Here is a 23,505-nt window from a genome sequence, read left to right as displayed (position 1 = left end):
ACGAAAAGAGTAGTTTCTTTGTGTTTTTTTGCCTCAATATAAATGTTCTTTAATGACTATTATTCTTTAACTATGATGAAACTAGGGAAGTTAAATCTATCGGGAAGCAGATCGTCCATTATTTAATAAAAGAATTGAAGTAGTTGGAATTTCTAGTTAATCAATTTATCAATAATACATAGTTTAAGACTTTAATCAATGTCTCTTGATTATATCAAATCCTATTTTCATTACACATTAGGCCTATAACTCCTCTTAACGGCATTTCTATTTCCAGATCTCATGCCACATCATCTTAACACGATACCATTTTAAATAGGAAATTGTCACAATACCCCCACACCAAAAGAATTTTCACGTCTCATGTCATTATTTAATTCATCCCATTAAGCAACGTTATGTCTACATTGCAATGCCTAAGGGGGTGGTGTTTGCTTGGCCTTAACGATGCTGGGGTTTTGCCACATCAGCTCCTTCACGACGTTTTTGGCTCGTACCACCTAGTCTTATAGCGGATTTCAACACCATAAAATGATATTTCAAATCTTATATAACGTCCACCCACATCAAATATTATATAATGTATGTATTTATTTATACACTTATAGTTGCTTTATTTTAGATATATGATCTTGCGAGATTTCGATAATAAAAAACCTCCATGATTACCACATAAAGTTGAAATCCACTTTAATATTGTAATGAAACGAAAACAAAGTTTATAAGAGAATGTAGAGCTTGTTCGGCAAAAATAGCTGGTAGCTTGGTAGCAAGTGGCATTCAAGAGCGAAACTAACAAGGATATAGGTAGGTCCCAGGACCTACCTAAATTCTTAATTCTATTTACAATATATATAGCAGAAAAATTAGGAACCACGAAAAAATAAAAAATCTACCTTAAGTTTGTTTTTTAAAAAATATCTTAAAAAACCATTTTAGGATGATAAAAATATAAGTTACTAGGGCAATTTGTTATTTTAAATTATATGATTGATAATAAAAAGTTTATCATTCTTAATCGGCACTCTTAAAATATCAATAAATAAATAAATTATTTTAATAAAAAAAAAAGTCCACATGCCAAACACTTTCACTCTCTGTTTGCCGCTTTATCAATGAACTAATAATTAACTGGTTTTCCGTTAAATGGTTTTTTTAGTTATATTTCAATCGGTTTTTAATATTTTTAATCGGTGGTGCCTAATTGATTATAACCGATTGAACCGGTTAATCTTTTTTAGGGTACATGACCCGACCTGACCCGACCACCAAAAGTGTTGTTTTTTTTTATTGGCTTCACTTAATTTGGGAACCATGTGAATTTTTGTTCTAGATTCGTCACTGGTAGCATTTGAGTTTGGAGCATTTAGTTGAAAGCTACTCCATGTAGCTTTTGATTTTGGAACGTATTGTTTAGGCTAAAAGCTAAACGTTCATGTCGTCGAACAAATTTTTTCTTTCTTAGTAGCGTTTCTTAAAAGCTAAAAACCAGAAACTTTCAAACGCTGCGTGCCGAACACGCCCGTAGTATAATAGTAAAAGTCAAAATGACCTTAAGAGAAATTTAAGAGACATAGATGCCTAATTTGTTACATTAACCCTTCTATTAATTAGATTTTTTTTATTAAATTGCATTGCACCTTTTTATCACAATAACTTTATAAATTATATTAACACAAAATTATACCAAAATCAATTATTCCTATATACTTAATTCGAATTACTTTATTATAGAAAAAAATTATTAAATAAAAAAAATCACATTTATAGCACAATTTTTAGAAAGCATTTCACTCGCATTTATAAAAAGAGAAAAAAAATATTAAATAAAGAGATCACATTTATAACACATTTTTGAGAAAGTATTTCACTTGCATTTATAAAAACTAGGTGAGTGACCCCGCGTTGTGGGGTCGGATGTGAGTTTTTTTTTTATTTTTTTTTTTCGGTTTTTCTTTGTACATTTGTATTTTGAGTCGCTCTCACAAATTTACTACAAAACCGGAGATGCATCTCTTAGGCCAGTGTCACTTGAGTTGATAACCTGCACTTTTGTGCTCTCGTCAACGGTCAATGGTTGTAGATGAATAATCTATAACACAAAACTTTGATGAAAACAATTGAAAGCAAGCAAGACATGTAGGCCCAAGGAGATACTCCACCAAAACACAACAAATGTTGCTTGACATTCCAATTTGACCATTTTCGGTTTCTACTTGCAGTGCTGATGAACACATAGTTACCCCACCCCCTACGAACTGCATAAAAATATGACCAAATTATGATGTTATAAGTTATAAATTACATCAACTTCCCTAAAATTTGCATGATTATGTTAAATATGAAAGTTTATAGACCTTACTCGCATCTGGATGATCAAGTTTATGCCACACCACCACTTCTTCTATAAAAAGCCGCCCTCAAGTCTTAAAGATTGTATTTGTAAAACTCAGACTAAAGATTGTTTGATAAATGCAATCCAGCAGTTTCAATATACAGATCAAACATAATTCTCAGAAAAAACCTGGAATATAAAACTCAGACCAATTAATTATCATCGGATCCTAAAGTATCATTTTAATAAAAACAAAATTAACTGACACGCGATAGTTAATGTCATTAATATCTTGAACCAAATATAAAATTAAAAAAAAACTTGTACTTCTAAAATACAAGAAGCTGAAAACATGTTAGACTGGAATTAGCAAATTTTAATATTTTGTTATAATTAAGTAAGATTGTTTGGTCTTTAGTTCAATTTACCTTTAGCAGCATTGGTAGCTTCCTCTGCTTTTCCGGACGCATTGTCGCTTACTTTTTGAGATTTTTCTTTACTTCTTTAGCAACATTACATACATCTTGTACGGTTTTGGTTTTCCATCTTCGTAAAATTGGGAAAATATAAATAAATAAATAGATGTAAATCATCTAAGGTCATTTAATATTATCTTCTGTTTCATAAGTATAAACCAATAAATAAGTTGCTAATCTGGATAATAAATGGGTAATAGAACCCAACAAAAATTTACAATAATGGATATGTGAATTACATTAGTAACTCAAAACCAAGAAAACTGAACATGTGTTCGTGTGTTGAAGCCTTATAAAGTCATTACACTTGTAGAAACTGAAAAATTATCTTTCCCTTTGTGGTAACTTCCAATGCACATATTTTGAAAGTTCCCAGTAACCACCATTCATACATATTGATAAAAAAAAATTAATTATTGAGTAGTGACAGCATCAGCATATCTGAAGCAGAACAAAAGAATTATAAAGCATACCCATAAAGCATCAAATGCATAACATGCTGATGAATATCTCAATTGTAGAAGATCAGCCACCTCAATGTTTTTCAATATTTGATTCTCTTTTAAACCAACCCCCTTCACCTTCTCATCTAAAAGTGCATTAAAAAATGCATCCACATTCTCCAAAAATAACCTCACATTAGCTTTATTTTATATATTTACCTAACAAAAATTAAAAATACATACTTGAGTGCCCCCAAATAATATGACTGATTTTGATGATAAATAGATATCTACAATCAATCCAATAGCTTAATTGTCATATTACTATACCATGATAAATCCAAACTTTGCAGATTTGGTGCATGTTTTTCTAGTGATAAAAGTGTGCCTAGTAAGATGAAAAGTTTTACAAAATTAGTCGCAATAAGTATAAAAAAACCATTTTTTTAATGTCAAATGACCAGAAAGATACCTTATCAACATGAAATTGGGTGGACGTTATTTCCATGGGTGCAAGAAATGCCACAACCTAAAAAAACAAAAGAGATGAGATTAAACATCCAGCCATAAACATTTATAGAATCCCGCACCTCTATCTTTTATGTTCCTTTCATCTACATCACAAATTCACCTGACTATGCTAGCTACCACCAACACAGATAAGAGTCAATGAGCACTAAAGCATATCAAAAATAAGTAAAAGCCAAATATGGGAGTTTTAGACAATCTCAAAAAAGAAAAGGAAGACCATATATTAATATATCAACAATCATTAGTCCATAGCAAAGATTATGCTTTCCAAAACCCAAAACTGAAAAGAAATTAGGGTTTACATCAAAAAATTGATCAACATCCTGCTACACCAGATCGAACCTAGCTACTTCGCCACTCGAAGCATAATTGTAGTTGCACCGGTAGAGGAAGCTGTGGAGAAAGCATCGTCTGCTTTTTGAAGAAGGGTCGACGTCTCTGATTTTGGCATGTTAAATCAGTGGTGCTCTACAGAGAGGTTCAGGAGAGGGAGGCGAAAACTGAAATAGGGAAATTGGTGGCCAAACGACACCCGTCGCACATCACACCTAAAATCATGCAAATAGGAGTTCAATTATGAGAACTTACACATTCAGCCTTGCTTGATTCAATACCTTCGGTCACAACATCATCACCGCTTCTACCGCCCATCCTATCCACCCCAAATGCGAGGTTTTTTCCATCAATTAATGAAGAAAAACAAAGAAATAACTAGAGAATATTTGTGTATGAGTCGAATTGAAGCAGTTATTTGATCGATCAAATAGATGATAACCTAAAAAAGGAAATTCATTACCTGATCGGAGAGTTGGTGGCGGTGAAGATTGGAGATCGGAAGCCCAGTCTTTCTGTGATTGATTTGCAACGAAACGATTCAATCACGGTTCTTCACAAAATACTAAAAGAGAGATAGAAGCACACCTTAGAGGAGAAAGTCGGGAGAAGAAGAGAGATAGAAGCAGACCTTAGAGGAGAAGCGGAGTAGGAATGGTTCTTCTTGTAGGTTGACGCTTTTAGAGAGAGACGGTGGGTTTTGGAGCCGATGGAAGCTTCTTAATTTGTAGAAAGATGGAGCGGTGATGTCCAGAAAGATGAAGCGGTGGAGATGTGGCTAATCTGTGTTTGTTTTTTATTGGAAGTAGAAGCGGTGGACAGAGACATGTACATAAACTTTATACAAAATAGCATTTACTACATAAAAGAGAAAGTAAGAGATACCAACATAAATCAAGGACGAATTCTACCCAAAAAAAACCCATAGTTCACTATTCCTAACAGTCCAACTTTTATATATATATATATATATATATATATATATATATATATATATATATATATATATATATATATATATATATATATATATATAGATTCAAGATCAAATAAGAAGGAAATTTTTGGTAGGAAGGTAAGAAGTTTTTTTTCTACATATTTTTTTTACGAACAAACAAAATGAATCATTAGATGATTCATTTGTAAGATGATTCATAAGAAAAAATTCTCAAAAAAACATCTCGATGATTCATTTATATAATGATTTTGTTGTTATTCACTAAAATTGTCATCGAAGTGATTTTTTTCTTAATTTACTTAAAAATGAATCATAAAGATGTTTTTTTGAGAATTTTTTCTTGTGAATCATCTTACAAATGAATCATCTAGTGATTCATTTTTTTTGTTCGTCAAAAAAATATGTAGAAAAAAAACTTCTTACCTTCCTACTAAAAAAAATTTCTTACCGGATCTATATCCTATATATATATATATATATATATATATATATATATATATATATATATATATATATATATATATATATATATATATAAAAGAATATTACATAGAGTAAATTACACGAATGGTCCCCATAGTTTGGGATAATTGTGTGTTTAGTCCCTTACTTATTTTTTTAACTCAAAAGACTATTATTTAAATAGAGAAAAATGGTGGTGTAGGTACGGTAAGGTGAGAGGAGTGGGGTTGGGGGTCTGTTTATTTAAATAAATTAAAAAATCAAGGGAAAAATAATCTTTTTATGTAAGATAGGGCCCAAACACGTAACAGAAACAAAAGTAAGGACTTACCGAATTAAAAAATTAAGTTAAGGACCAAATATGCAAATTACACTAAACCATAAGAACCATCCGTGTAATTTACTCTATTAGATATACATGTGAAATAAAAGATCACACTACACTCATGCATTGGAATAAAATAATGACCTTTTCTGTTTTTAATACTTTTGTTCAGATTATATTTTATAGTTATGATCGATTGATATCATTCTAATATGTAAGATGATATTACAATTAATAATTATTATATTTATAATATAACTAGTAAAATAAAATTAAAATGTATAAACCTAAAAGTTGAGGGAGCAAAACTGTCAAGTGAAAGTTCAATATTTTTTGGTTTACCTATAAAATAAAAATGTATATACCTAATTTAATCTATTGGGTTAAGGAGTCTGTTAATTGTTTTACCTATGAAAAAAGCATTTCATTTAGACGTCACATAAGATTTTATTATTACTTTTTTACGAATTTTTGTCTATGACTAAGGTATGGTGATTGTTTTAGTAGGGTTTTAGGTTACAATCAGTTTGTACATATAAAATTTAACTTAACTTTTAAGGGTACATGCAATCTAAATTGGATCTATGTTTATTCTCAATGAATAGGAACATACCTCTAAAACAAAAACTATAAACCCTATGAAACCTAATTCATGAATAGAACCACATAACTTTTAACTTAAGTCGAATTAAGAAAATAAAAAACTCTTGATAATCTTCTTGAAAAACTAGCTCCAAAAGTATGATCGCCTCTAATGCGTCACACTCAAAACACAAGAAACTCTAGCACTAAAGGAAAGAGGGGAGATATGAGGGAAAAATCATATTTTCTCTTGAGGTATGCTTAGGCCGAAAATACCAATGGGTATGTCCCTTTATATAGCTGTGTAATAATCTCAAAAATCTTAGATTTGAACTTTAAATAATAGTATTTCAAATTAGTATTTATATAATTTCCTTTTATCAGTTTGAGGCTTTCAGAAACTCTATCAAGAACCTCCAAAACCGTCCAAGGCTGGGAGGATTCTAGATCCTCTATTTTGTTCAACTATTGAACAATTGCAATTCAGTCTTTATATCTTTAATTAGTTATAATCAAACCATAAATAATTCTAAAGTAATTTTGATTAATTCTAAATTAGTTATTATTATTTCTAAGTAATATATTAATCATATAACAAACCAGTAAATCATTTATCTCTCTCTTTGATCAAGTCAAACTAATTTTTGGTTTTAACGGCAGCTCAAAAAAAGACTTTATTTTTATTCATCAACATTATACAAATTTAGTTAAGATTTTAAACACTTCGATTCAACAGGTTTTACTTATGAACTTTTTTTATTTCATAAAAAAAGTATGAACTTTTTTATAAAAATCTTTAATATTAATTAAAAATAACATGAAATTAAAGTAACATTTTAGAAAACCTAGAAAAAAAAATTAAAAAGCTAAAAAAGTAACATGAAATTAAAAATTACAATAAAAAACCTAGAAAAAAAAAACATAACATTGAAATTTCATTTGGGTCGTAGATTATATTTTTCTCGAATAGACTCTTTGGCCACCTTAGTCGCTTCTTAAACTTCGGGGTCGAGGTGTTTCACATCTTGTATTAACAATAAATATTCCATGAGTCGGACACTTTCAACCATATGTTTCACCAAAGTTGTATTTAATTGTTTCATTTGCATCATTATTTCGTCCGATTTGGTTAACTGCCTTCTTCCAACCGATGAATTTAAAGATGCTTTTCATTTTCCATTTGATCGAGTTTTTTCTTTGTCCCTTCCCATGGGACAAGGAGTCAGACGTATTTCTTTGATGGCATCACTATTATCATTAAGACCAACATTGATATGATCATCCGATGACATTTGTTGTGAGCTCAAATATGAAGATGTTTTGCTACTTTTTGACAAATTGGAAATGTCTTCATGTGTTCTAAAGTCCTCCCACCTAATACTTTTTTTGACAACATCCCACATATGCACGAACTTAAAAGACTTTAACATGTCATCTTAGAATGTCGCATGCGTTTTTCAACAAACTCACCTCACTTTCTCTACTAGCTCATTGCTTTTCAAAGTTTATGTAAATTGTGTTCCAATGCATGAAGAATTTGTTTACAATATTCCATTTTGAGTTACATTGGTCATGCGTCTGATAATCTGGACTTCTACCCATACCCTTACAAAACCAGTAACATCTTGATTTTCTGGTATTCTATTTATGCCTTTGGTATGAGAATCGTTTGCAAATGGGTCCTCAGTGGTATTTTCATAATTTTTAGGGATGGATTGTGTACGTTGAGGGTACCCAAAGTATAGGTTGCGCATACATGTTTTGGACCCAGAACCCTAATATTTACGGTTTGTGTACTATTTAAACACTTTTATATTCCTATTCACCTTTCTTTCATCAGCCTCCAGCCTCATTTCGACCCCTTTGCAAACCCTAATCCATTTGAGATCATTTTTGAGCCTTGAGTGTGCATTTTGGTGTTCTTGAAGGAGGAAGAAAGAAGAAGAAACCATCCAAGAAGAGTGGAGTACTTTGGATCCAGAATCACATCATCATTTGACATGCTTTGAATGTAAAAGGCTCTGAACTTAGTAAAGTTATGCTTAGATCTTTTTTAGCCAAAGATTTGTGTTACTTTTTAGTCCCATAAGCTTGGTATTATGAGTATAGGTTACTCTAAGTCTTATAAGTTGTCCTTTCAGATGTTTTGGAGTGTTTAAGAAGCATAAAAATGTAATCTTGGGCCTTAGTTTCCTTCCATGCATGAACTAGGATGTCTTAATGAGTTAAGAAGTTGGGTTTTTGGTATTAAGCACTTAATAGCTATGCAAGACCATAAAGTTGGAAACTTTATGGTTAAGAACGTCATGTATGGATAAGATCTGGATTTTGGACGGAAGAGCTTAATGGAATAAGTACTTACTAGAAAAGGTGGTTGGTAGACATGTACACTATGTGTACCGAATGGTACGCTGCGAGTACGCGATCAACAACACGCAATCTATGCCTAATGTACTCAGCTGAGTTGACTCGGTTGACTTTTTAACTTTAACTAAGTTTGATTGGTGGTTGTCGATGCCAACAAAATTAATAACCCTAAATCTTGTACACTAAAATAGTGTATAGTGGTAAAGAGGTCGAATCCACGGAGATTGGTTCAATTTGTTACTCAATGAAAAATCTATTTGTAAAGATACTTGTAAAATAGCAATAAAAATAAAAATGAGGGTTTGGATCTTTTTAAAACACTTAAATTAAAACTATAATTAAAATAAAACTTAAATGAACAATTCAACAAAATAAGAATTTGATGTATAACCAATAAGAGAAAGATGATTGACTTAAGGTTTCCTCACTTTGACTTTTTGATGAACATGTATCATTAGAATCCAATGGTGCAATACTTGTTTTAAATCCTTAATTTGCCTATAGTAATCCAAGTCATAATTTCCATTAAACATGTAATTAGTGAAAGTCAACTAGCATTAAGAACGAAAAACTCACCAAATTCAAGAGGAGTCAAATTCTTTCACTACCATGTTAGTGGAAATGTTTTTATGATTGTGTGAAGCAAAACTAACACAAAAATCATATGTTGCTTGCTAATTTGAGGATCTTTTGCTTAATCAATAAATTATCCAACTAATCATCACAAACACATATAAACTCATGAATAAAAACATATAAGTAGTTATAATATGTTAAAATACAAAACATTCCATAAAGATTCAAGAACAAGTTTATGGAATCTTCAACATTTAACAACTAGTCAAAAGATTTCACTAAAGTCAACCAATTTTGGGTTTAGCCTAACATGGCTAAACATAAGAAAACAAAGTTAGAAGAGATTGTACCAAACATTCAACAAGATTAAGAGAAAAAATGATGAAGTTCTTGAGGATTCTTGGCCTTCCAAAAGCTCAAAAATCTCCAGAGGATTGCTCAAATTTCGGATGTCCGAGAGTATGTTAAAGTGGCACACCAACCTTTCCAATATAGAGCTTTAAATAAAATTCCGAAAATGCCCCAGCAAGAATCCATGCGAGCCGCGTGGGTATCTTACGCGGGCCGCGTAAGAGTGATGGAGTTTTTGGCCTTCTTCAAGTGTTGGGCCTCCACAGTTTAACCATTGGCCCAGTTTGAGCCCAATCAATTTCTAGCCTATTTTTCTTCAAGATTTCTTCAATTTGAGCCCAATTAGCCTTTTCTAAACGATCCTTAGCTTCCGCAATCGTCCGATCATCAATCTCCACACACTCGAAAATTCTCCCACATCTTGCAAATTTAAAGTTCAATTCTTCTAAGCCTTCAAGTAATTGACAAGCTCACTCCATGCATCACCTTCATAGCCATCAAGCCCAAAATCTTTTTTGTCCTCCAGGTCCAATTGCTTCCCAAAGGTCCCGCTTCGCTAGTCTCCTTAAAATCTGCAATTATACTCACGAAACTAGAGAGTACCCGAAATGGTCATAAAATAATAAAAAGGAAAATATGCATGGAAATTAACTAAATTATGAATGAAATATACTAAAATAAACCATAAAAAGAAGTAAATAAAATAAACTATCATTTATCTAGGGGTATTTTGGGTATTTTGATTATAAGTTAATTTTAGTCATGTTCCAATGAATAGGTGACCGACAGAGTTGATATTCGAAGTAGTATCCTATTCATCAATCCTTTCACACTAAGAGTTGAGTTTTTCCTCACTGTACTTGTGGGTCGAAGGCACCAATATCGGGCCACCAGATTATGTATTGCAGTATATAGGATATTGCTATGTTGTAGTATTAGATTTGTGTCCTGGTATATAGGATGTTGCTATGTTGTAGTGATCTGTAGATCTGCATGTTTTTCTAATGACTGGTTATATGATTATCTATTGATGGATATCTATTATTTATTGTCCATATGTCAACATGTTGTGGTGGGGTTGAGACTATATTTCTTTGTGTTTTTAGTCAACAGACTAGAGCATTCCAACCGAAAGGTTGTGGGGCGGGGAATTCCAACCTGAAGGTTGTGGGCCAAGGGTAATCCAAACAGGAGGTTGTGGACTCAGTATGTGTTAGGAAATCCAACCGAAAAGTTGTGGGCCGGGGCATTCCAACATGAAGGTTGTAGGCTAGGGGTAATCCAACCAGGAGGTTGTGAACCCAATATTTGTTTGGTTATTTGTTAGTGTGGTGGTATTTTGGAGGAACTCACTAAGCTTTGGCTTACAGTTTTATTTTATTGTTTCATGTACTTCAGATGATCGTGGCAAGGCGAATGTGTGATCGTGCACATGCTTTGGATTTTATGTTTATTAGATTTTGAGATACTCTGATTTATGAATTATACTTTTGAAACAATGTTTTTTGTAAATAATTATTGTCTTTGGGTTGTTTTGGAAAAATGAAAATTTTACTCTGATTTTTGGGATGTTACAAAACCGCTGCATAACAAGTATCCAAAATTAATGTAACGTCCTAGAAATTCATAGTAAAATTTTCATTTTTAATAATTCAAAACCATTCATACATTATCTTAAAAGACGAGTACGTATTCTCAAAACATTAGAGTAAGATCATAAATAATCATTATGGATTAAATCTTCAGGGAATGCAGTGTGATCAAACTAGGCTCTTCTTTTTAAAACTGGAAGTACCTGAAAAATGTTTAAACCACAAAATCATAAGCACAAAGCTTGGTGAGTTCCCCAAAATGCCACATACCATATATATATATATATATATATATATATATATATATATATATATATATATATATATATATATATACACTAACTCAAGCTTGTTTTGGGTCTATTTCACCCTCGAGTATATTTCAACTCATGCGTCGGCCCAAGGCCGCACCTGATCTATTTCACCCTTGGGTATATTTCATCCACGAGTCTATTTCAACTCATATATCAGCACAAGGTTGTATCGGGTCTATTTCACTGTCGGGTCTATTTCACCCCTGAGTCTATTGCAACTTATATATCAGCACAAGGTTGTACCGGGTCAATTTCACCCCACAAACATATTGCAAACAGACACACATGTATACAAAACATATAGTAGGATTCACAAAGACTACAAGTACATAACATATCCTAATGTCCTACAGTATAATAAGTGGGCTCACCTCAATCCAGAGATAATCGAACCACATGTGTTGCTGCTTCCGAGATCTTCACACTGAACACATCAAAATTATCCCTAATCAAGAATTAAATTTTTTTCCATAATCCAAAGTCCAATTCATACTCTATCATATAAATAGGTAAAAGACTATTTTACCCTTCCCACATCTGACCAAATAACTCATGGCCCAAAACCCCAAAAGGCCGATTAAGGCACCTCGGTGTGTACGCCATGCGTACCACCTTAGTACGCCCGACGTATGGTGCTCAGACCTTAACTCAATTTTTAAGTCTTATTCCTTTAAGACTAAAAGACCAAATCATCAAGTTTAAACCTAATGGACGTCAAGAGTCATAAAGTTCCTGACTTTATGACCAAGCATTACTTAATGGAGCGCAACACCAAACCTAAGCTTCTTAACATAACAAAATGACCATGGACTTTTTAAAAAGTGCTTAATCCTTTAATACTTTACAACCAAGGCTCAGATCTAATTCTAATAAGTGTCTTAATCAGTAAAGTTATCAACTTGATGGCTTTACATGGCTCTAAGAAACCCAAAACCCAAATCTAGTCTACTAGCTTGACCAAGAGATGAATAACCCATGCATGGTTGGTCCACAATCATTAGGATACAAACTTTATGAACAAAGGACCTTTAAAACATCAAAATAAACAACCCAAAACTTCTGGAGTAGCACGTACTCTCAAGAATTAACTCATGGAACCAAAAAGCACAAAAAACCCACTCACAAGCAAGATCTAGCAAATGAACCATCAAGTTTGATTCTTTTTACCTTCAAAAGATAGATTAAGGAAAATCAAGCTACAAGCTCTAAGCAATCTAACTCTTCTCCAATGAGTTCTTCTTCTTCCAACCCACCAAAGTCACTCAAAACCTCAATAATCTGCCATATCAGGCTAGGGTTTCAAGGAAACATCTTAAGAGGGTGGAGGCTGAAGTTAAGGAGGTTAGGAAATGAGTTAAGGCCTTTAAATAGGGTCTAAGACCTCAAAATAGGGTTTAAGTCTGAGTCGCGAATGCCCAACGTTCATATGGTACACCCAGCATTCCCGAAGGAATCTTCGCGATCATCCAACCATGAACGTCCAATGTACATTCCTTGTATGCCCAGCATTCCCGGCTAGCCCTTTTACCATTCTAACTTTTGAATGCCATAACTTATGTGTCCCAAATCCATTTTCGACGATCCTTATATCCACGGAAAGGTCTTGAGGAGCTCTACAACCCTATCTATTTACTTTTGACTTAAAACACATCGAACTAAAATCCTTAAATTCAATAAAACGTCTAAACCATTACTTTACCAATATACCCTTGTGCTCCAAAGCACAAACGGAACTGTTAGATTACAAAATCTACATTACCCACATCCAAATGGGTCTAAATCTCTCTTTCCCCAAGGCCTGAAGCCTTATAACAACTGATATTCGGGTCACGGCCCCGAATTAAGAAACGACTCAAAATAGGGTGTTACAATTAATTATACGATTAGCTCTTCCCGGTGGCGTTATCTTCTTATATGTCGACCCATGCCTTTACTAATTTCATCTCTTCTTTTTGAATCCATCTTCTACTTTCGGCCTTCCCTTTTTCTTTTGGTAGAACATGTTGTTCAAGTTCGAAATCGGAAAGTTTTTCGGTTGAGGGTGTGAAATTAAAACAGTTGGGAATCAAAACACCTCCTACAAACCTTTTGGTTTTGAGAGAAAATTGATGGATCGATTTGTGGCAGGTAAGGTGATCGTGATGTGGGATCGTAACCGAAGACTACAATTGGGTTGGAAGAGTTCAGATTATTTTGGTTGTTGGAAGACATTTTGAAAGAATAAGGTTTTTTTTAATGAATAGAAGGTTAAATGTGTGTATATATAGTGGTAATTTGAAAAAAAAAAAAAAAAGAAAAAAAAATGATAAAGGCGCCCTAAGAGCTATACTACAAATGGTCAAATGTTCAAACAATCCAATTTTTCATCGGTGAAGGTTTGCCTCCGGTAATATACGGCCGACAATAATACAATTGGGAGTGGTGTACAATGCCGGTAGTAACTTCCACATAAGCATACAAGCGGCAAAAGTTGCAAGACACCATTATATTCGTGTATTCAAAAATAGTACCAAGAAGTGAAGATAAATGTTGCAAAAAATAAGATTTAGTGTTAGAATTGGAGAAGCCATTAGCTTGAGTTATATTCATGGGCTTAGCCGTAACTTTATAGATGCGCGTGGAAACTTATTTCGTAATCATAAGGATGAGTTTGATCAAAACTCTTGATAAACAATTTCTTGAACGTGATTTGCATATTATGTTGATTTTATTTACAAATACACACAAATTCTTCAAACTGAAAGATGTAGCTTTATTAATCACGTGGTAGCTAGTAAGAGAGCATGCATTTAATAAAGACCAAGACAAGTATTAATTAGGAGAGATTATCTGCATATGCTTAGATTGATTTTATTGATGAAAACTTACAAATCCTACAACCATTTCTTTTTAAAGAATAACTGAATCCTCAAATTCTTAAAACGGGATGAAAAAAATTAAATATATCAAAATTTATGAATTTATGATTTTTTTAAAAAAAATAAGGATTTATATAGTTTCAATAAAATCTACACGTTGGTTGTGTATGTAACTGACATTATATATTAATTTTTATTTTTTCTTTCAAATAATTAAAAACTTACCTATTTTGATTTCTTTTATAAAAAAATAGTTTTTTATTTGATAATTCGATGCAAATTTTATATTTAACGGCTCCGAAGCATCATACTGAGTACACCATCTTTACAAACTGCCATCTTTCTCAGCTCTATATATAACGTTCAATCGCTGTCGATTAATTCCCCAAATTTGCCTGATGATCTCAACATAGGTGCAATGCATAAACTCTCGTGATCCTCGTTAATTTCTGTTTTGATTCCAATCTACAAGTTACTGTAAGTTCTTATGCAATGCAAAACCCTAATTTTCTTTAATCCGTAATTCTTGATATGAAAACAGAGCATTCCTTCATCATTGCATGTTTGAGGTTTTGATTTCATACGTTATCAAGAATTACTATCAGAAGTTGTTTTAAAGTTGCAATTCAAATCCTTCACATCAAAGATCTACCAAACTTATTGGAGAATTTTGGTATTCATCTTCTTGACATTCATCTGTGTAATTCTTTTGCAGAACATTTGCAGGTTTAATGGATCTGAAAACCATTATAGATGAATTTGATCGAGTTGCCAAGAAACAAGAATTATCTACGAGTAAGTACCACCAACTGATCGTTATGGTTGAAGATGAGATTAAACAAGCACTCGCCGACCTTCAATCAGCCAACGATATCGATCATAAATCAGTGATCAAACACCTGACAGAAAAGCTCGATGCGTATAGGGTTCAAGAACAGATAAAGATGTTGAAGAAGGACCTAAAAGTTGATCTTAAAAACTACCCAGAAATCCTGGGTGAATTCGTAGAGACAGATATATCAAAAGCATCCAGAAACGTGGAGTTTGAGTCGCCTATAGTAAACAAAATCATTCTGAACCTACTTTACCATGAAGGTCTCTTTGATGTCGCCAATACATTCACAAACGAAGCTCAACAACGCCATATTAATTGGTTAAGACGTGATTTTTCAAAAATGCATGAGATTCTTGACGCATTGAAAGCTAAAAATCTTGAACCTGCTTTGAATTGGGTGTCGGTCAACCGTCGCATACTTGACCCGAAGGAGTCAAATAATCTTGAGTTTAACCTCCGGCGACTTCAATTCTTGAAGCTTTTAAAAGAAACCCCATCGGAGGGAATCAACTTTGTCAAAACTTACCTTTCACCACTTGCTTCAAACCACAGAAACGAAGTTTTAAATCTCACGGTCTTCTTTTTTTGGCCGGAGAAGATCGAAACTTCACCTTACTCCGACCTAATGTCGCCGGAAAAATGGGCGGCGGTAAGCCAAGAGTTTATTGTTCAGTTCTGTGGGTCTATTGGGGTGTCCTTTAGGAACCCATTAACGGTGACTGTGGATGCCGGAGCTCTTGGGCTGCCGACCCTTTTGAATACGGCTAATCTGATGGGTAAGGATGAATGGGCGGCGATGAGGAAGTTTCCGGTGGCGATGGAGTTGGGAAAAGAGTTTCAGTTTCATTCCGCTTTTGTTTGTCCTGTATGCAAGGAACAAAGCGATGAAGATAATCCGGCGATGATGTTGGGTATGGATGAGTGTCATCATGTTCTTTGTAGTCAAACGATATCGGCGCTAACGAAAAGGAAAACCCGTTTTCATACGATTCAATGTCCGTATTGCAGTTGTGTGATGTCGGTTAACATGTGTCGGCGACTGTATCTCTGATTGTTGGATTTGATCGAGTGAGTCTTTAGTATCTTTTTGTGTTGTTGTTTGGAAGTCGGTGAATTGAAGGAGTTTTATAATTTTGGACAAGTCTTAGCCCATAGTTTTTTTATTTTGGTAACGTGGAATTGTAAAGAAAAGGTTACGAAATACGAAAAGATCTAGGCATCTAGCAGTTTCTTCGTATATTTTTCCTCGATCAAAATGTTAATGGCTATTATTGTTGAACTGTGATGAAAAGTCTAAAGTCTAAACATTCAAGTTGAAACTCACATAACCATGTTATGTAGCATGATGATTGTCTTACAAAGGCATGTAAATATTGTTCTTTTATTTGTAACAAATAGTTGAAAAATTGGAGGCTTTAAAGAAAAAGATAAAAGCTGTGGGTCTCCATCCTTCTCCACGTGTTAATGTTTCAGTTTTTAGTAAGTTGTTTTTGAATGAATATTTTAATTTAAATTTGCTTTAGGGGGTATTATTATAATATCATCAAATTTGAAGGGCTGTATTTTCAAAGTGAACAGATTTAAGGATTTTCCTTTTCGTGAGCGCCGGCACATGTTAACCGACATTACACAACGTAACGAAATGTGGGAAATTGAGGAGGATTCAGGATTGGAAATCGATTCTAATTTGTCAATGAAAGTTTCTTGTGAAATTTAAACTCATGCGTTGAAACGAGAAACTGACTGATTCCAGGCCCATTCTTGACATATCGGAAAATCAAAATGAAGCTCCATAAAATTTTTCTTCTAAAGTATTATTTAGTAAATTTGCTATCACTAAATTCAAAACTGAAAGTTGCTACTTGCTAATATCTCGTAAATTCATTAATCGTTACCATAACATCATGTATCCACTTATTAGATGTTTCAGTTTCTAGGATCATACATATTTATTGGAATATCTTATTTTTCATCATCATTACCATTCAATATGGTTATGTCTTCATCTACACAAGATATATCTTCAACTTTCAGTTCAACTTCTTTTTCTCTAGGTTCTTCCATAACTTCATAAATTTCTTCTCTAAATTTTTCTACAACTTCATGAACTTCATCTATGTTTTCTATCATGCATAATTCAACTTCTTCTTCTCTATGTTCTTTGACAGATCACAATTGATTCTTCGTTACGATGGTATTCTGAGATTTTTTGACGATAAAACGAATGATAGATCTTCTTTGACTATGAATAAATTGTTATTCTTTTTGTTTTCTTGTACGTTTAGAACAACTAGATTTAAAATTTCTATATAGAGGCTTCTTTTTTTAACCAAAAAAATCAATGTTAATAACCTAACAATATATATTTGTAACATTTATCAAAAGTAGAGCATCAAACAAAATTTTTGTTTTCTAACATTTCTATTATATTAATATTAGAAGCCAAAATGGGAAGCCCATTACCACCCTCCCCGACCCCCACCCTAAAATTTATCAATGAATTTCTTGGATAGATCCCGATATCTGTGGACAAAGAAGGAAAATGAATGCCTCTGGTTCTCCCGCCAAGTATCTAACTTTAGCCCTCACTCTCTTAATTATGAGTTACTCTTTGAACCCCGATGAGGTGGTAAATCCCAAACCACATGTTGAGGCAATGGGTTGAGCTAGGAGAAGCATTCACCTAAGGATGGATAAAACGTTGATGCTCAGTAGGAATAAAGATGTTCCAGATCAATTTAGCAAAGTGACACTCATGCAAAACATGTAAACAATCCTAAAAGGTGTCCACATCTAGAACAGCGGCTAGTCCACGACAATGCCTCTCCCGTCCCGTCCTTCTCTCTTGACATGGAACCCGCGGATGTCAACACCCCCCCCCCCCTCTTCTGCCCGAACCGCGTCAACAAAGCGGCTCCTTTTTAGTAGAAGATAGGTCAAAAACCTATGAGATATTTTCGTAGGCGTTTGCTCCCGATCCAATCGGGGGATCGCTCCACTCTCTACTCTGACCCTTTATACCAACCATCGAAAAACAAAAGGCTATAAAACATAATGATAAGGTGATAAAACCCTAAATTTTGTCTAATTTTTATTCGCAAGGGAAGAAGAGAAATCATATTAATCAAATAGGTTTGTATATAACAAATAATCGGGGAGGGACACAAGTTTAAGATTTAGGGTTTTATTTTTATTTATTAAATATAAAAAATAATATCTAAACGTGTCAAGTCGCTGACATCAAGCCCGTCAACTTTGAATGAATTTGCAGGTTGGTAGAAGGATATACGAACATTACTCTCATGCCATTTTTTTTTTCAAGCTATCTCAAGTCTCCATTTAATTTGTAACTCAATTATTTCAAGAATCATTCCTTATATTTAATTATCCTAATATCAAGTAAATTGGTTTGCTTGATCTAAATTAATGGTTTTAGGTTCAAATCATTCTATCATTTCACTCTAGAAGAATATTCCTAATAATGACACTATAAGATAACTATATCAACCCCAAATAGCATAAGCAGTTTGGATTCTTTCTCATAACATGTACAAGTAGGGGCGGAGCTTCAACATTTTATTTGGGGGGCCGGAAATATAATATGTATAAAAATCGATGAGTAGGGAGGACCACAGCCAAAATTTTATATTTTTGGGCCTAATATGTATAAAATTAAAGTATAGGGACTAATTGTGATAAAAAATCAGGTGTAGCTGAAAACACAAAAATGACAAATTTAACTTATTTATCATGTCATATCAACAAAATAATGTGACAAGTCATTTGTTTATCTTTTTAACCACACAACAAAGTTTACAAAACCTTTTTGCCCATGCAACTTAATTTCCCTTTAGAGTGTCATAATAAGATGCAGGGCGTTTTGTCTCAACACGTAAGCTCTGAAATTATAAAAAAAGTTGTTAAAAACTTTAGTATAAAATCTTAAATTATCTAAAAGTAGGGATATGTATATACATATAGTATAATACCTCAAATGCAGCAGCCAACCGCAATACTGTAGCTTCAGCCCATGGTCGGCCTATAATCTGCAATCCTATTGGAAGCCCTTCCTTATCATACCCAACCTACAAATAAATAAATAAATATAAGATTTTTTAGAATATAAATAAATAATTGATGAATGTGAATCTTTGAAAAAATTACTACAAATAAGATCAAACGCTTACAGGTACAGAAATAGCTGGGAGCCCAAGAAGATTTCCTGCTATGATAAACCGCATCAAATTGCCTGCAAAATAACAATAACAATATTAAATAAATAAATAAATAAATAAAGCATTGATTAAAATTAAATTGCATGAGAGTCAACTGACCTGTGACCTTTATATTTGACTCGCCAAATGCAAGTGCGCTTTTGGGAATCACAGGAGCTGTCATACTAAAAATTAAAAGACATGAGAATAATAAACAAGTGAGATTTGTTTTGTAAATATATATTTGATTTGATGGTTAGATTAAAATTTAAATACCCAGTTGTTGGAGTGACTATGACATCAACTTTCTTGAAGATCTCCATGTGGTAGTACATAATCCTCCGCCTGCAATTTTATAAATATTTATTTTAGAAAATAATAGTAAAAATAGACGAGGGCAAATTCGTAAAAAAAAGAAACACCATTCAGTAATTAGGGTTACCTGAGACGTTGTGCAGCAACATAGTCTGCAGCTGTGAATGAGTTGAAAAGTGCAAAATTAATCCGTGAATCCAATGTAAGTTTCTTATCCATCCTACATATAACATAACAAACATCAAACACATATCAGTAACAAATAAAATAAAAATTATATATTAAATTAGAAAATTTCCAAATGGGAATATTATACCCAATCTGAATGTCGGGACTTAATGAGGCTGCTGCTTCTGAACCAATTGATACAACATGAGCTGTTCGCATTTGGTCAAGCTCTGGTATCACAATCTCTACCACCTTCAATACCAAATGTAGAAAGAGTTATATAATAATATTTAATAAATACAAAATAATTTAGACGTGAAAATTTTCAATACTTATACTTACTTTACAACCATAAGTTTCTGAAAACATATTAAGAATGTCTTCACATTTATTAGAGATATCAGGTGAGAATACATCATTAAACCAATCACTGTATTTTCCTAACTTCAATAATCCTGTAACACTAACGTTCTCATTTGAGGATGATAGATCAGGCAAACAAGGCACAGACTGCATTAAAAATAAACATAAAATCAATATATATTAAAATTCATGTAGTATATGATACAGCATTCTGATTAATTAATTACCGGATGCAAACTGATTTTGTCAGAAGGAGAGGATCCTAAGATTGCTGCATAACTGTATAAAATAATAATAATTAAAATTCAATTATTAATGTCCTCATAAATATTTGAAGTAAAAGTGTTACATTAGCATGATATCTTCAACACTGGATGCAATTGGACCTATAACTTCTACTGTTCCTCCATCACACAATGCACTGCAGAAAAAAAAAAAAAAAACAAAGATTAATAATTCATGAAATATTTCGTCAAAAAAAGAATTAGATTTTAAAAATAAAAAATAAAAAACAAAAAATACCCTTTGATGTTGGTTCGTCCATATGTTGTTTTCAATCCCACAACACCACAAAGAGAAGAAGGAATACGAATTGAACCTGAAATTTATTAACATTAAACATTATCTTATTTTATTATAAAAACAATTTTTTAGTGATTAATTTTTAAAAAACAACCTCCACCATCTGTTCCAAGTGCAGCTGAACATATTCCAGAAGCTACAATAGCTGCTGGCCCTGATGAAGATCCACCTGTGTATCTTTCCAGATCATGTGGATTTCTAGCAGTTCTGTCATACGCACTTTTTATAAAAAATAAAGTTGTTTAAATTTGTAAAAAATATAAAAATTATATAAACCATACCCATAGTTAGGATTAACTCCAGTAGTACCCATGCCTAGTTCATGCATATTGGCTTTTCCTACCAATATGGCCCCACAGCTTCTTAATTTCGATACAGAAACTGCATCTTTCTCAACACTGCGTAGCTCATGAAGCCATGTTGTCGCACCTGTTTGTTGGAAATTTAAGCTAAGTTAAGTATGAATGACCATGGTTGAAGGATATTTAGGTCATTTGAAAAATTGGATACTTTGGATAGATACCGTTAGATGGATGGGGATAAAGATCTATATCATCCTTGATTGCGATGAAGATGCCATCTAATATTGACAATGGTTTTCCTGTGTAAACCAACAATCGTCAGTTCCATTCCATTCCTTTTTTCCGATTTCGATATGGAAGCTTATGTACCTTCCTGAAACCGTTGTGTTGAAGATGCAGCTTGCTTTCTTACATCATCAGCATCAAATGAAATCAAAAGAGGTGTTGGGGGGGTTTTATTGCTGAACGCTTCAATCGCAGAGATGACATGTTCAGCGACCTATTTTAAAGTGATTGGGGATATCAATTTCAACAGAATAGAAAAAGATTTAGTACTTGTAGATGACTTACGATTGATGGAGTCGTAAGGCTCGATCTGTAAGAATATGCATAATCACGAATCTTCCAGTAGCGGAATGGAGTTGAGTCAGAGCTTTGATTGATATTGCTAGCAGGATCGTATTGGGGAAGGCATTCCACCGCTGATTCAACGCGGTCTTCAGATTTTCCATCTTCTTTGAGAAAAACGACTCCAGATTCTGGTTCTAATATCAGTTCAAAATCGATGGATTATTTCTATGCTTTTGGGAGCGGCTAACTGACTGAGGGAAATTGAAATGCGACGGAGGTCAAACCTTGAGGAGGGAATTCAGGTCTGAACATCGGTGGTTCTGGTATCAGAGTATCTCGTAACATCTGTTTAATAGCCAGTGTTGTACGAGTGTAAATAATAAACAATTAGGAATTTAGGATATGGTTTCTAATTAGAACACACCTGGTTCATTTTGTTCTGTTTCTTCAAGTGACCGATGAGCAAAGAACCGATCAAAGGCATTTCAACTAATTTGACAAAAAACTTGAGGAGTAATCCAGTTATATGAGGGGCTACAACAAAACCCAACAGTTTAGAACATCAGCATGAACTTCATTTCAGAATCAGTCACAAAACCAATCAAGAAGTACAAATTAAGAAAAAGACCTTCAATTTCTCGAGGATCGTATTTGACCTTGGTCAAATCAACCTCACTTGCCGGCAACATAACGATCCTCGTCTTCCCCATCTTCATACAGACAATTTATCAAACATCAGATAGGCATTCTAAAGTTCAATTTGAATTACTAAATTTAGAACTTGAAATGCTTACACTTGACCAAGTGAGAGCGAGAAATTACAGGGAAGAAAATTTGGGTTGCTATGTAAGTGCAGTGATGATGATTGGTGGCATCAATATTGGCATTGACGAGGGCAATGATCGCTTTATTGTTAGCATTGAATGTTGTTGGGGGGTATAAAGCTAATAAGCTATTCAATTTAGAGCAGAGTACGGCGTCGTTTAGCTACAGGGAGATGCCGAGGAGGTTGGTCATCTGTTTTTATTAAATTGAATAACGTTACAGCTTTAACGACCATTGACTAAAAAACAAAATTTCTCCATTTATTGATATTTATATTTGGAACAAAAGAACGTACATATAATATTCTCTGCCAATACACAACAATTTATACCATGTAGAATTGTATAATATAATATTTTAAAGTATTAATTGTTATGTATAAAAAAATTGTGTGATCAATCTACATTATAGATATTATTTATCATTTATGAGAAAACTGACTAATCTAACAAATATAAATATTTTTTTTGATAAAAATAAAAAATTATATTTTTGTTTTGGTAAAATCAAGGTTCTTAACAAAATGTCACCTTTTAAGTCATTTATGTATATAAAATTAAATAATAGTAAAATATATATATATATATATATATATATATATATATATATATATATATATATAATACAAAATTGTTACCTTAAATCATATCTTACAAACGACGTGGTTCGCCACGACTTAAAAAAACGTGAGGTTTAACATTGCCGTCAAATCATATTTTACATTATTTAGAACATTGGGTAAGACAGCCACAAAGTCCGGAACATAGCATTTTGAAGCACGGCCCGATTCTGGACTAGTCATCCCTGAGTACCATTTTTATGTTTTTG

The 23,505-nt window shown here is 33.0% G+C and overlaps 1 protein-coding gene, 1 long non-coding RNA gene and 1 pseudogene across 8 annotated transcripts; 1 reads left to right on the top strand and 2 right to left on the bottom strand.

Annotated features, from left to right (window-relative positions):
* Positions 1–1,799: 1,799 nt before the first annotated feature.
* On the bottom strand, positions 1,800–4,958 carry LOC145047426 (uncharacterized). 5 transcript variants are annotated; one of them, XR_013682229.1, is made up of 9 exons: positions 4,750–4,957; positions 4,582–4,683; positions 4,088–4,437; positions 3,727–3,783; positions 3,585–3,642; positions 3,285–3,473; positions 2,764–2,881; positions 2,363–2,524; positions 1,800–2,258 (listed from the first exon to the last, which is right to left on the bottom strand). It is a non-coding gene; the product is annotated as an uncharacterized LOC145047426 (long non-coding RNA). The 5 variants fall into 5 exon arrangements; XR_013682230.1 differs by having other exon boundaries at positions 3,727–4,437; positions 4,582–4,633; positions 4,707–4,958; XR_013682228.1 differs by having other exon boundaries at positions 2,358–2,524; positions 3,727–4,437; positions 4,750–4,958.
* A 9,914-nt stretch (positions 4,959–14,872) lies between these two features.
* Positions 14,873–16,581, top strand: LOC144998333 (protein RMD5 homolog pseudogene; annotated as a pseudogene). The gene is made up of 2 exons (XR_013660259.1): positions 14,873–14,980; positions 15,219–16,581. The product of XR_013660259.1 is annotated as a protein RMD5 homolog pseudogene (transcript).
* Positions 16,582–19,066: 2,485 nt separating this feature from the next.
* Positions 19,067–22,865, bottom strand: LOC145047425 (fatty acid amide hydrolase-like). 2 transcript variants are annotated; one of them, XM_078995692.1, is made up of 20 exons: positions 22,675–22,865; positions 22,481–22,562; positions 22,277–22,386; positions 22,137–22,197; positions 21,853–22,046; positions 21,652–21,781; positions 21,504–21,581; positions 21,262–21,409; positions 21,075–21,187; positions 20,921–20,996; positions 20,748–20,819; positions 20,626–20,677; positions 20,378–20,545; positions 20,184–20,287; positions 19,995–20,087; positions 19,829–19,897; positions 19,673–19,737; positions 19,526–19,587; positions 19,328–19,423; positions 19,067–19,237 (listed from the first exon to the last, which is right to left on the bottom strand). In XM_078995692.1, the coding sequence occupies exons 2-20, from the start codon at positions 22,560–22,562 to the stop codon at positions 19,178–19,180; spliced, it is 1,833 nt and encodes a 610-aa protein (XP_078851818.1). In that variant the 5' UTR covers positions 22,675–22,865; the 3' UTR covers positions 19,067–19,177. The 2 variants fall into 2 exon arrangements, with proteins under 2 accessions (XP_078851818.1, XP_078851817.1); XM_078995691.1 differs by having other exon boundaries at positions 22,647–22,864.
* Positions 22,866–23,505: the final 640 nt, after the last annotated feature.

This window comes from Lactuca saligna, chromosome 5 (genome assembly GCF_052625555.1).
Source record: "Lactuca saligna cultivar CGN05327 chromosome 5, ASM5262555v1, whole genome shotgun sequence".
Classification (NCBI taxonomy): Eukaryota; Viridiplantae; Streptophyta; class Magnoliopsida; order Asterales; family Asteraceae; genus Lactuca; species Lactuca saligna.
This window is presented reverse-complemented; position numbering and strand designations above follow the sequence as displayed.

Coding starts and splice junctions, on each gene's coding strand:
- LOC145047425 (XM_078995692.1), bottom strand. CDS start 22,562: ATGGGGAAGACGAGGATCGTTATGTTGCCGGCAAGTGAGGTTGATTTG. Junction 20,678..20,747: donor GTTGAAGATATCATGCTAAT/GTAACACTTTTA, acceptor TATTTTATACAG/TTATGCAGCAATCTTAGGAT. Junction 19,898..19,994: donor GTTGCTGCACAACGTCTCAG/GTAACCCTAATT, acceptor ATAAAATTGCAG/GCGGAGGATTATGTACTACC.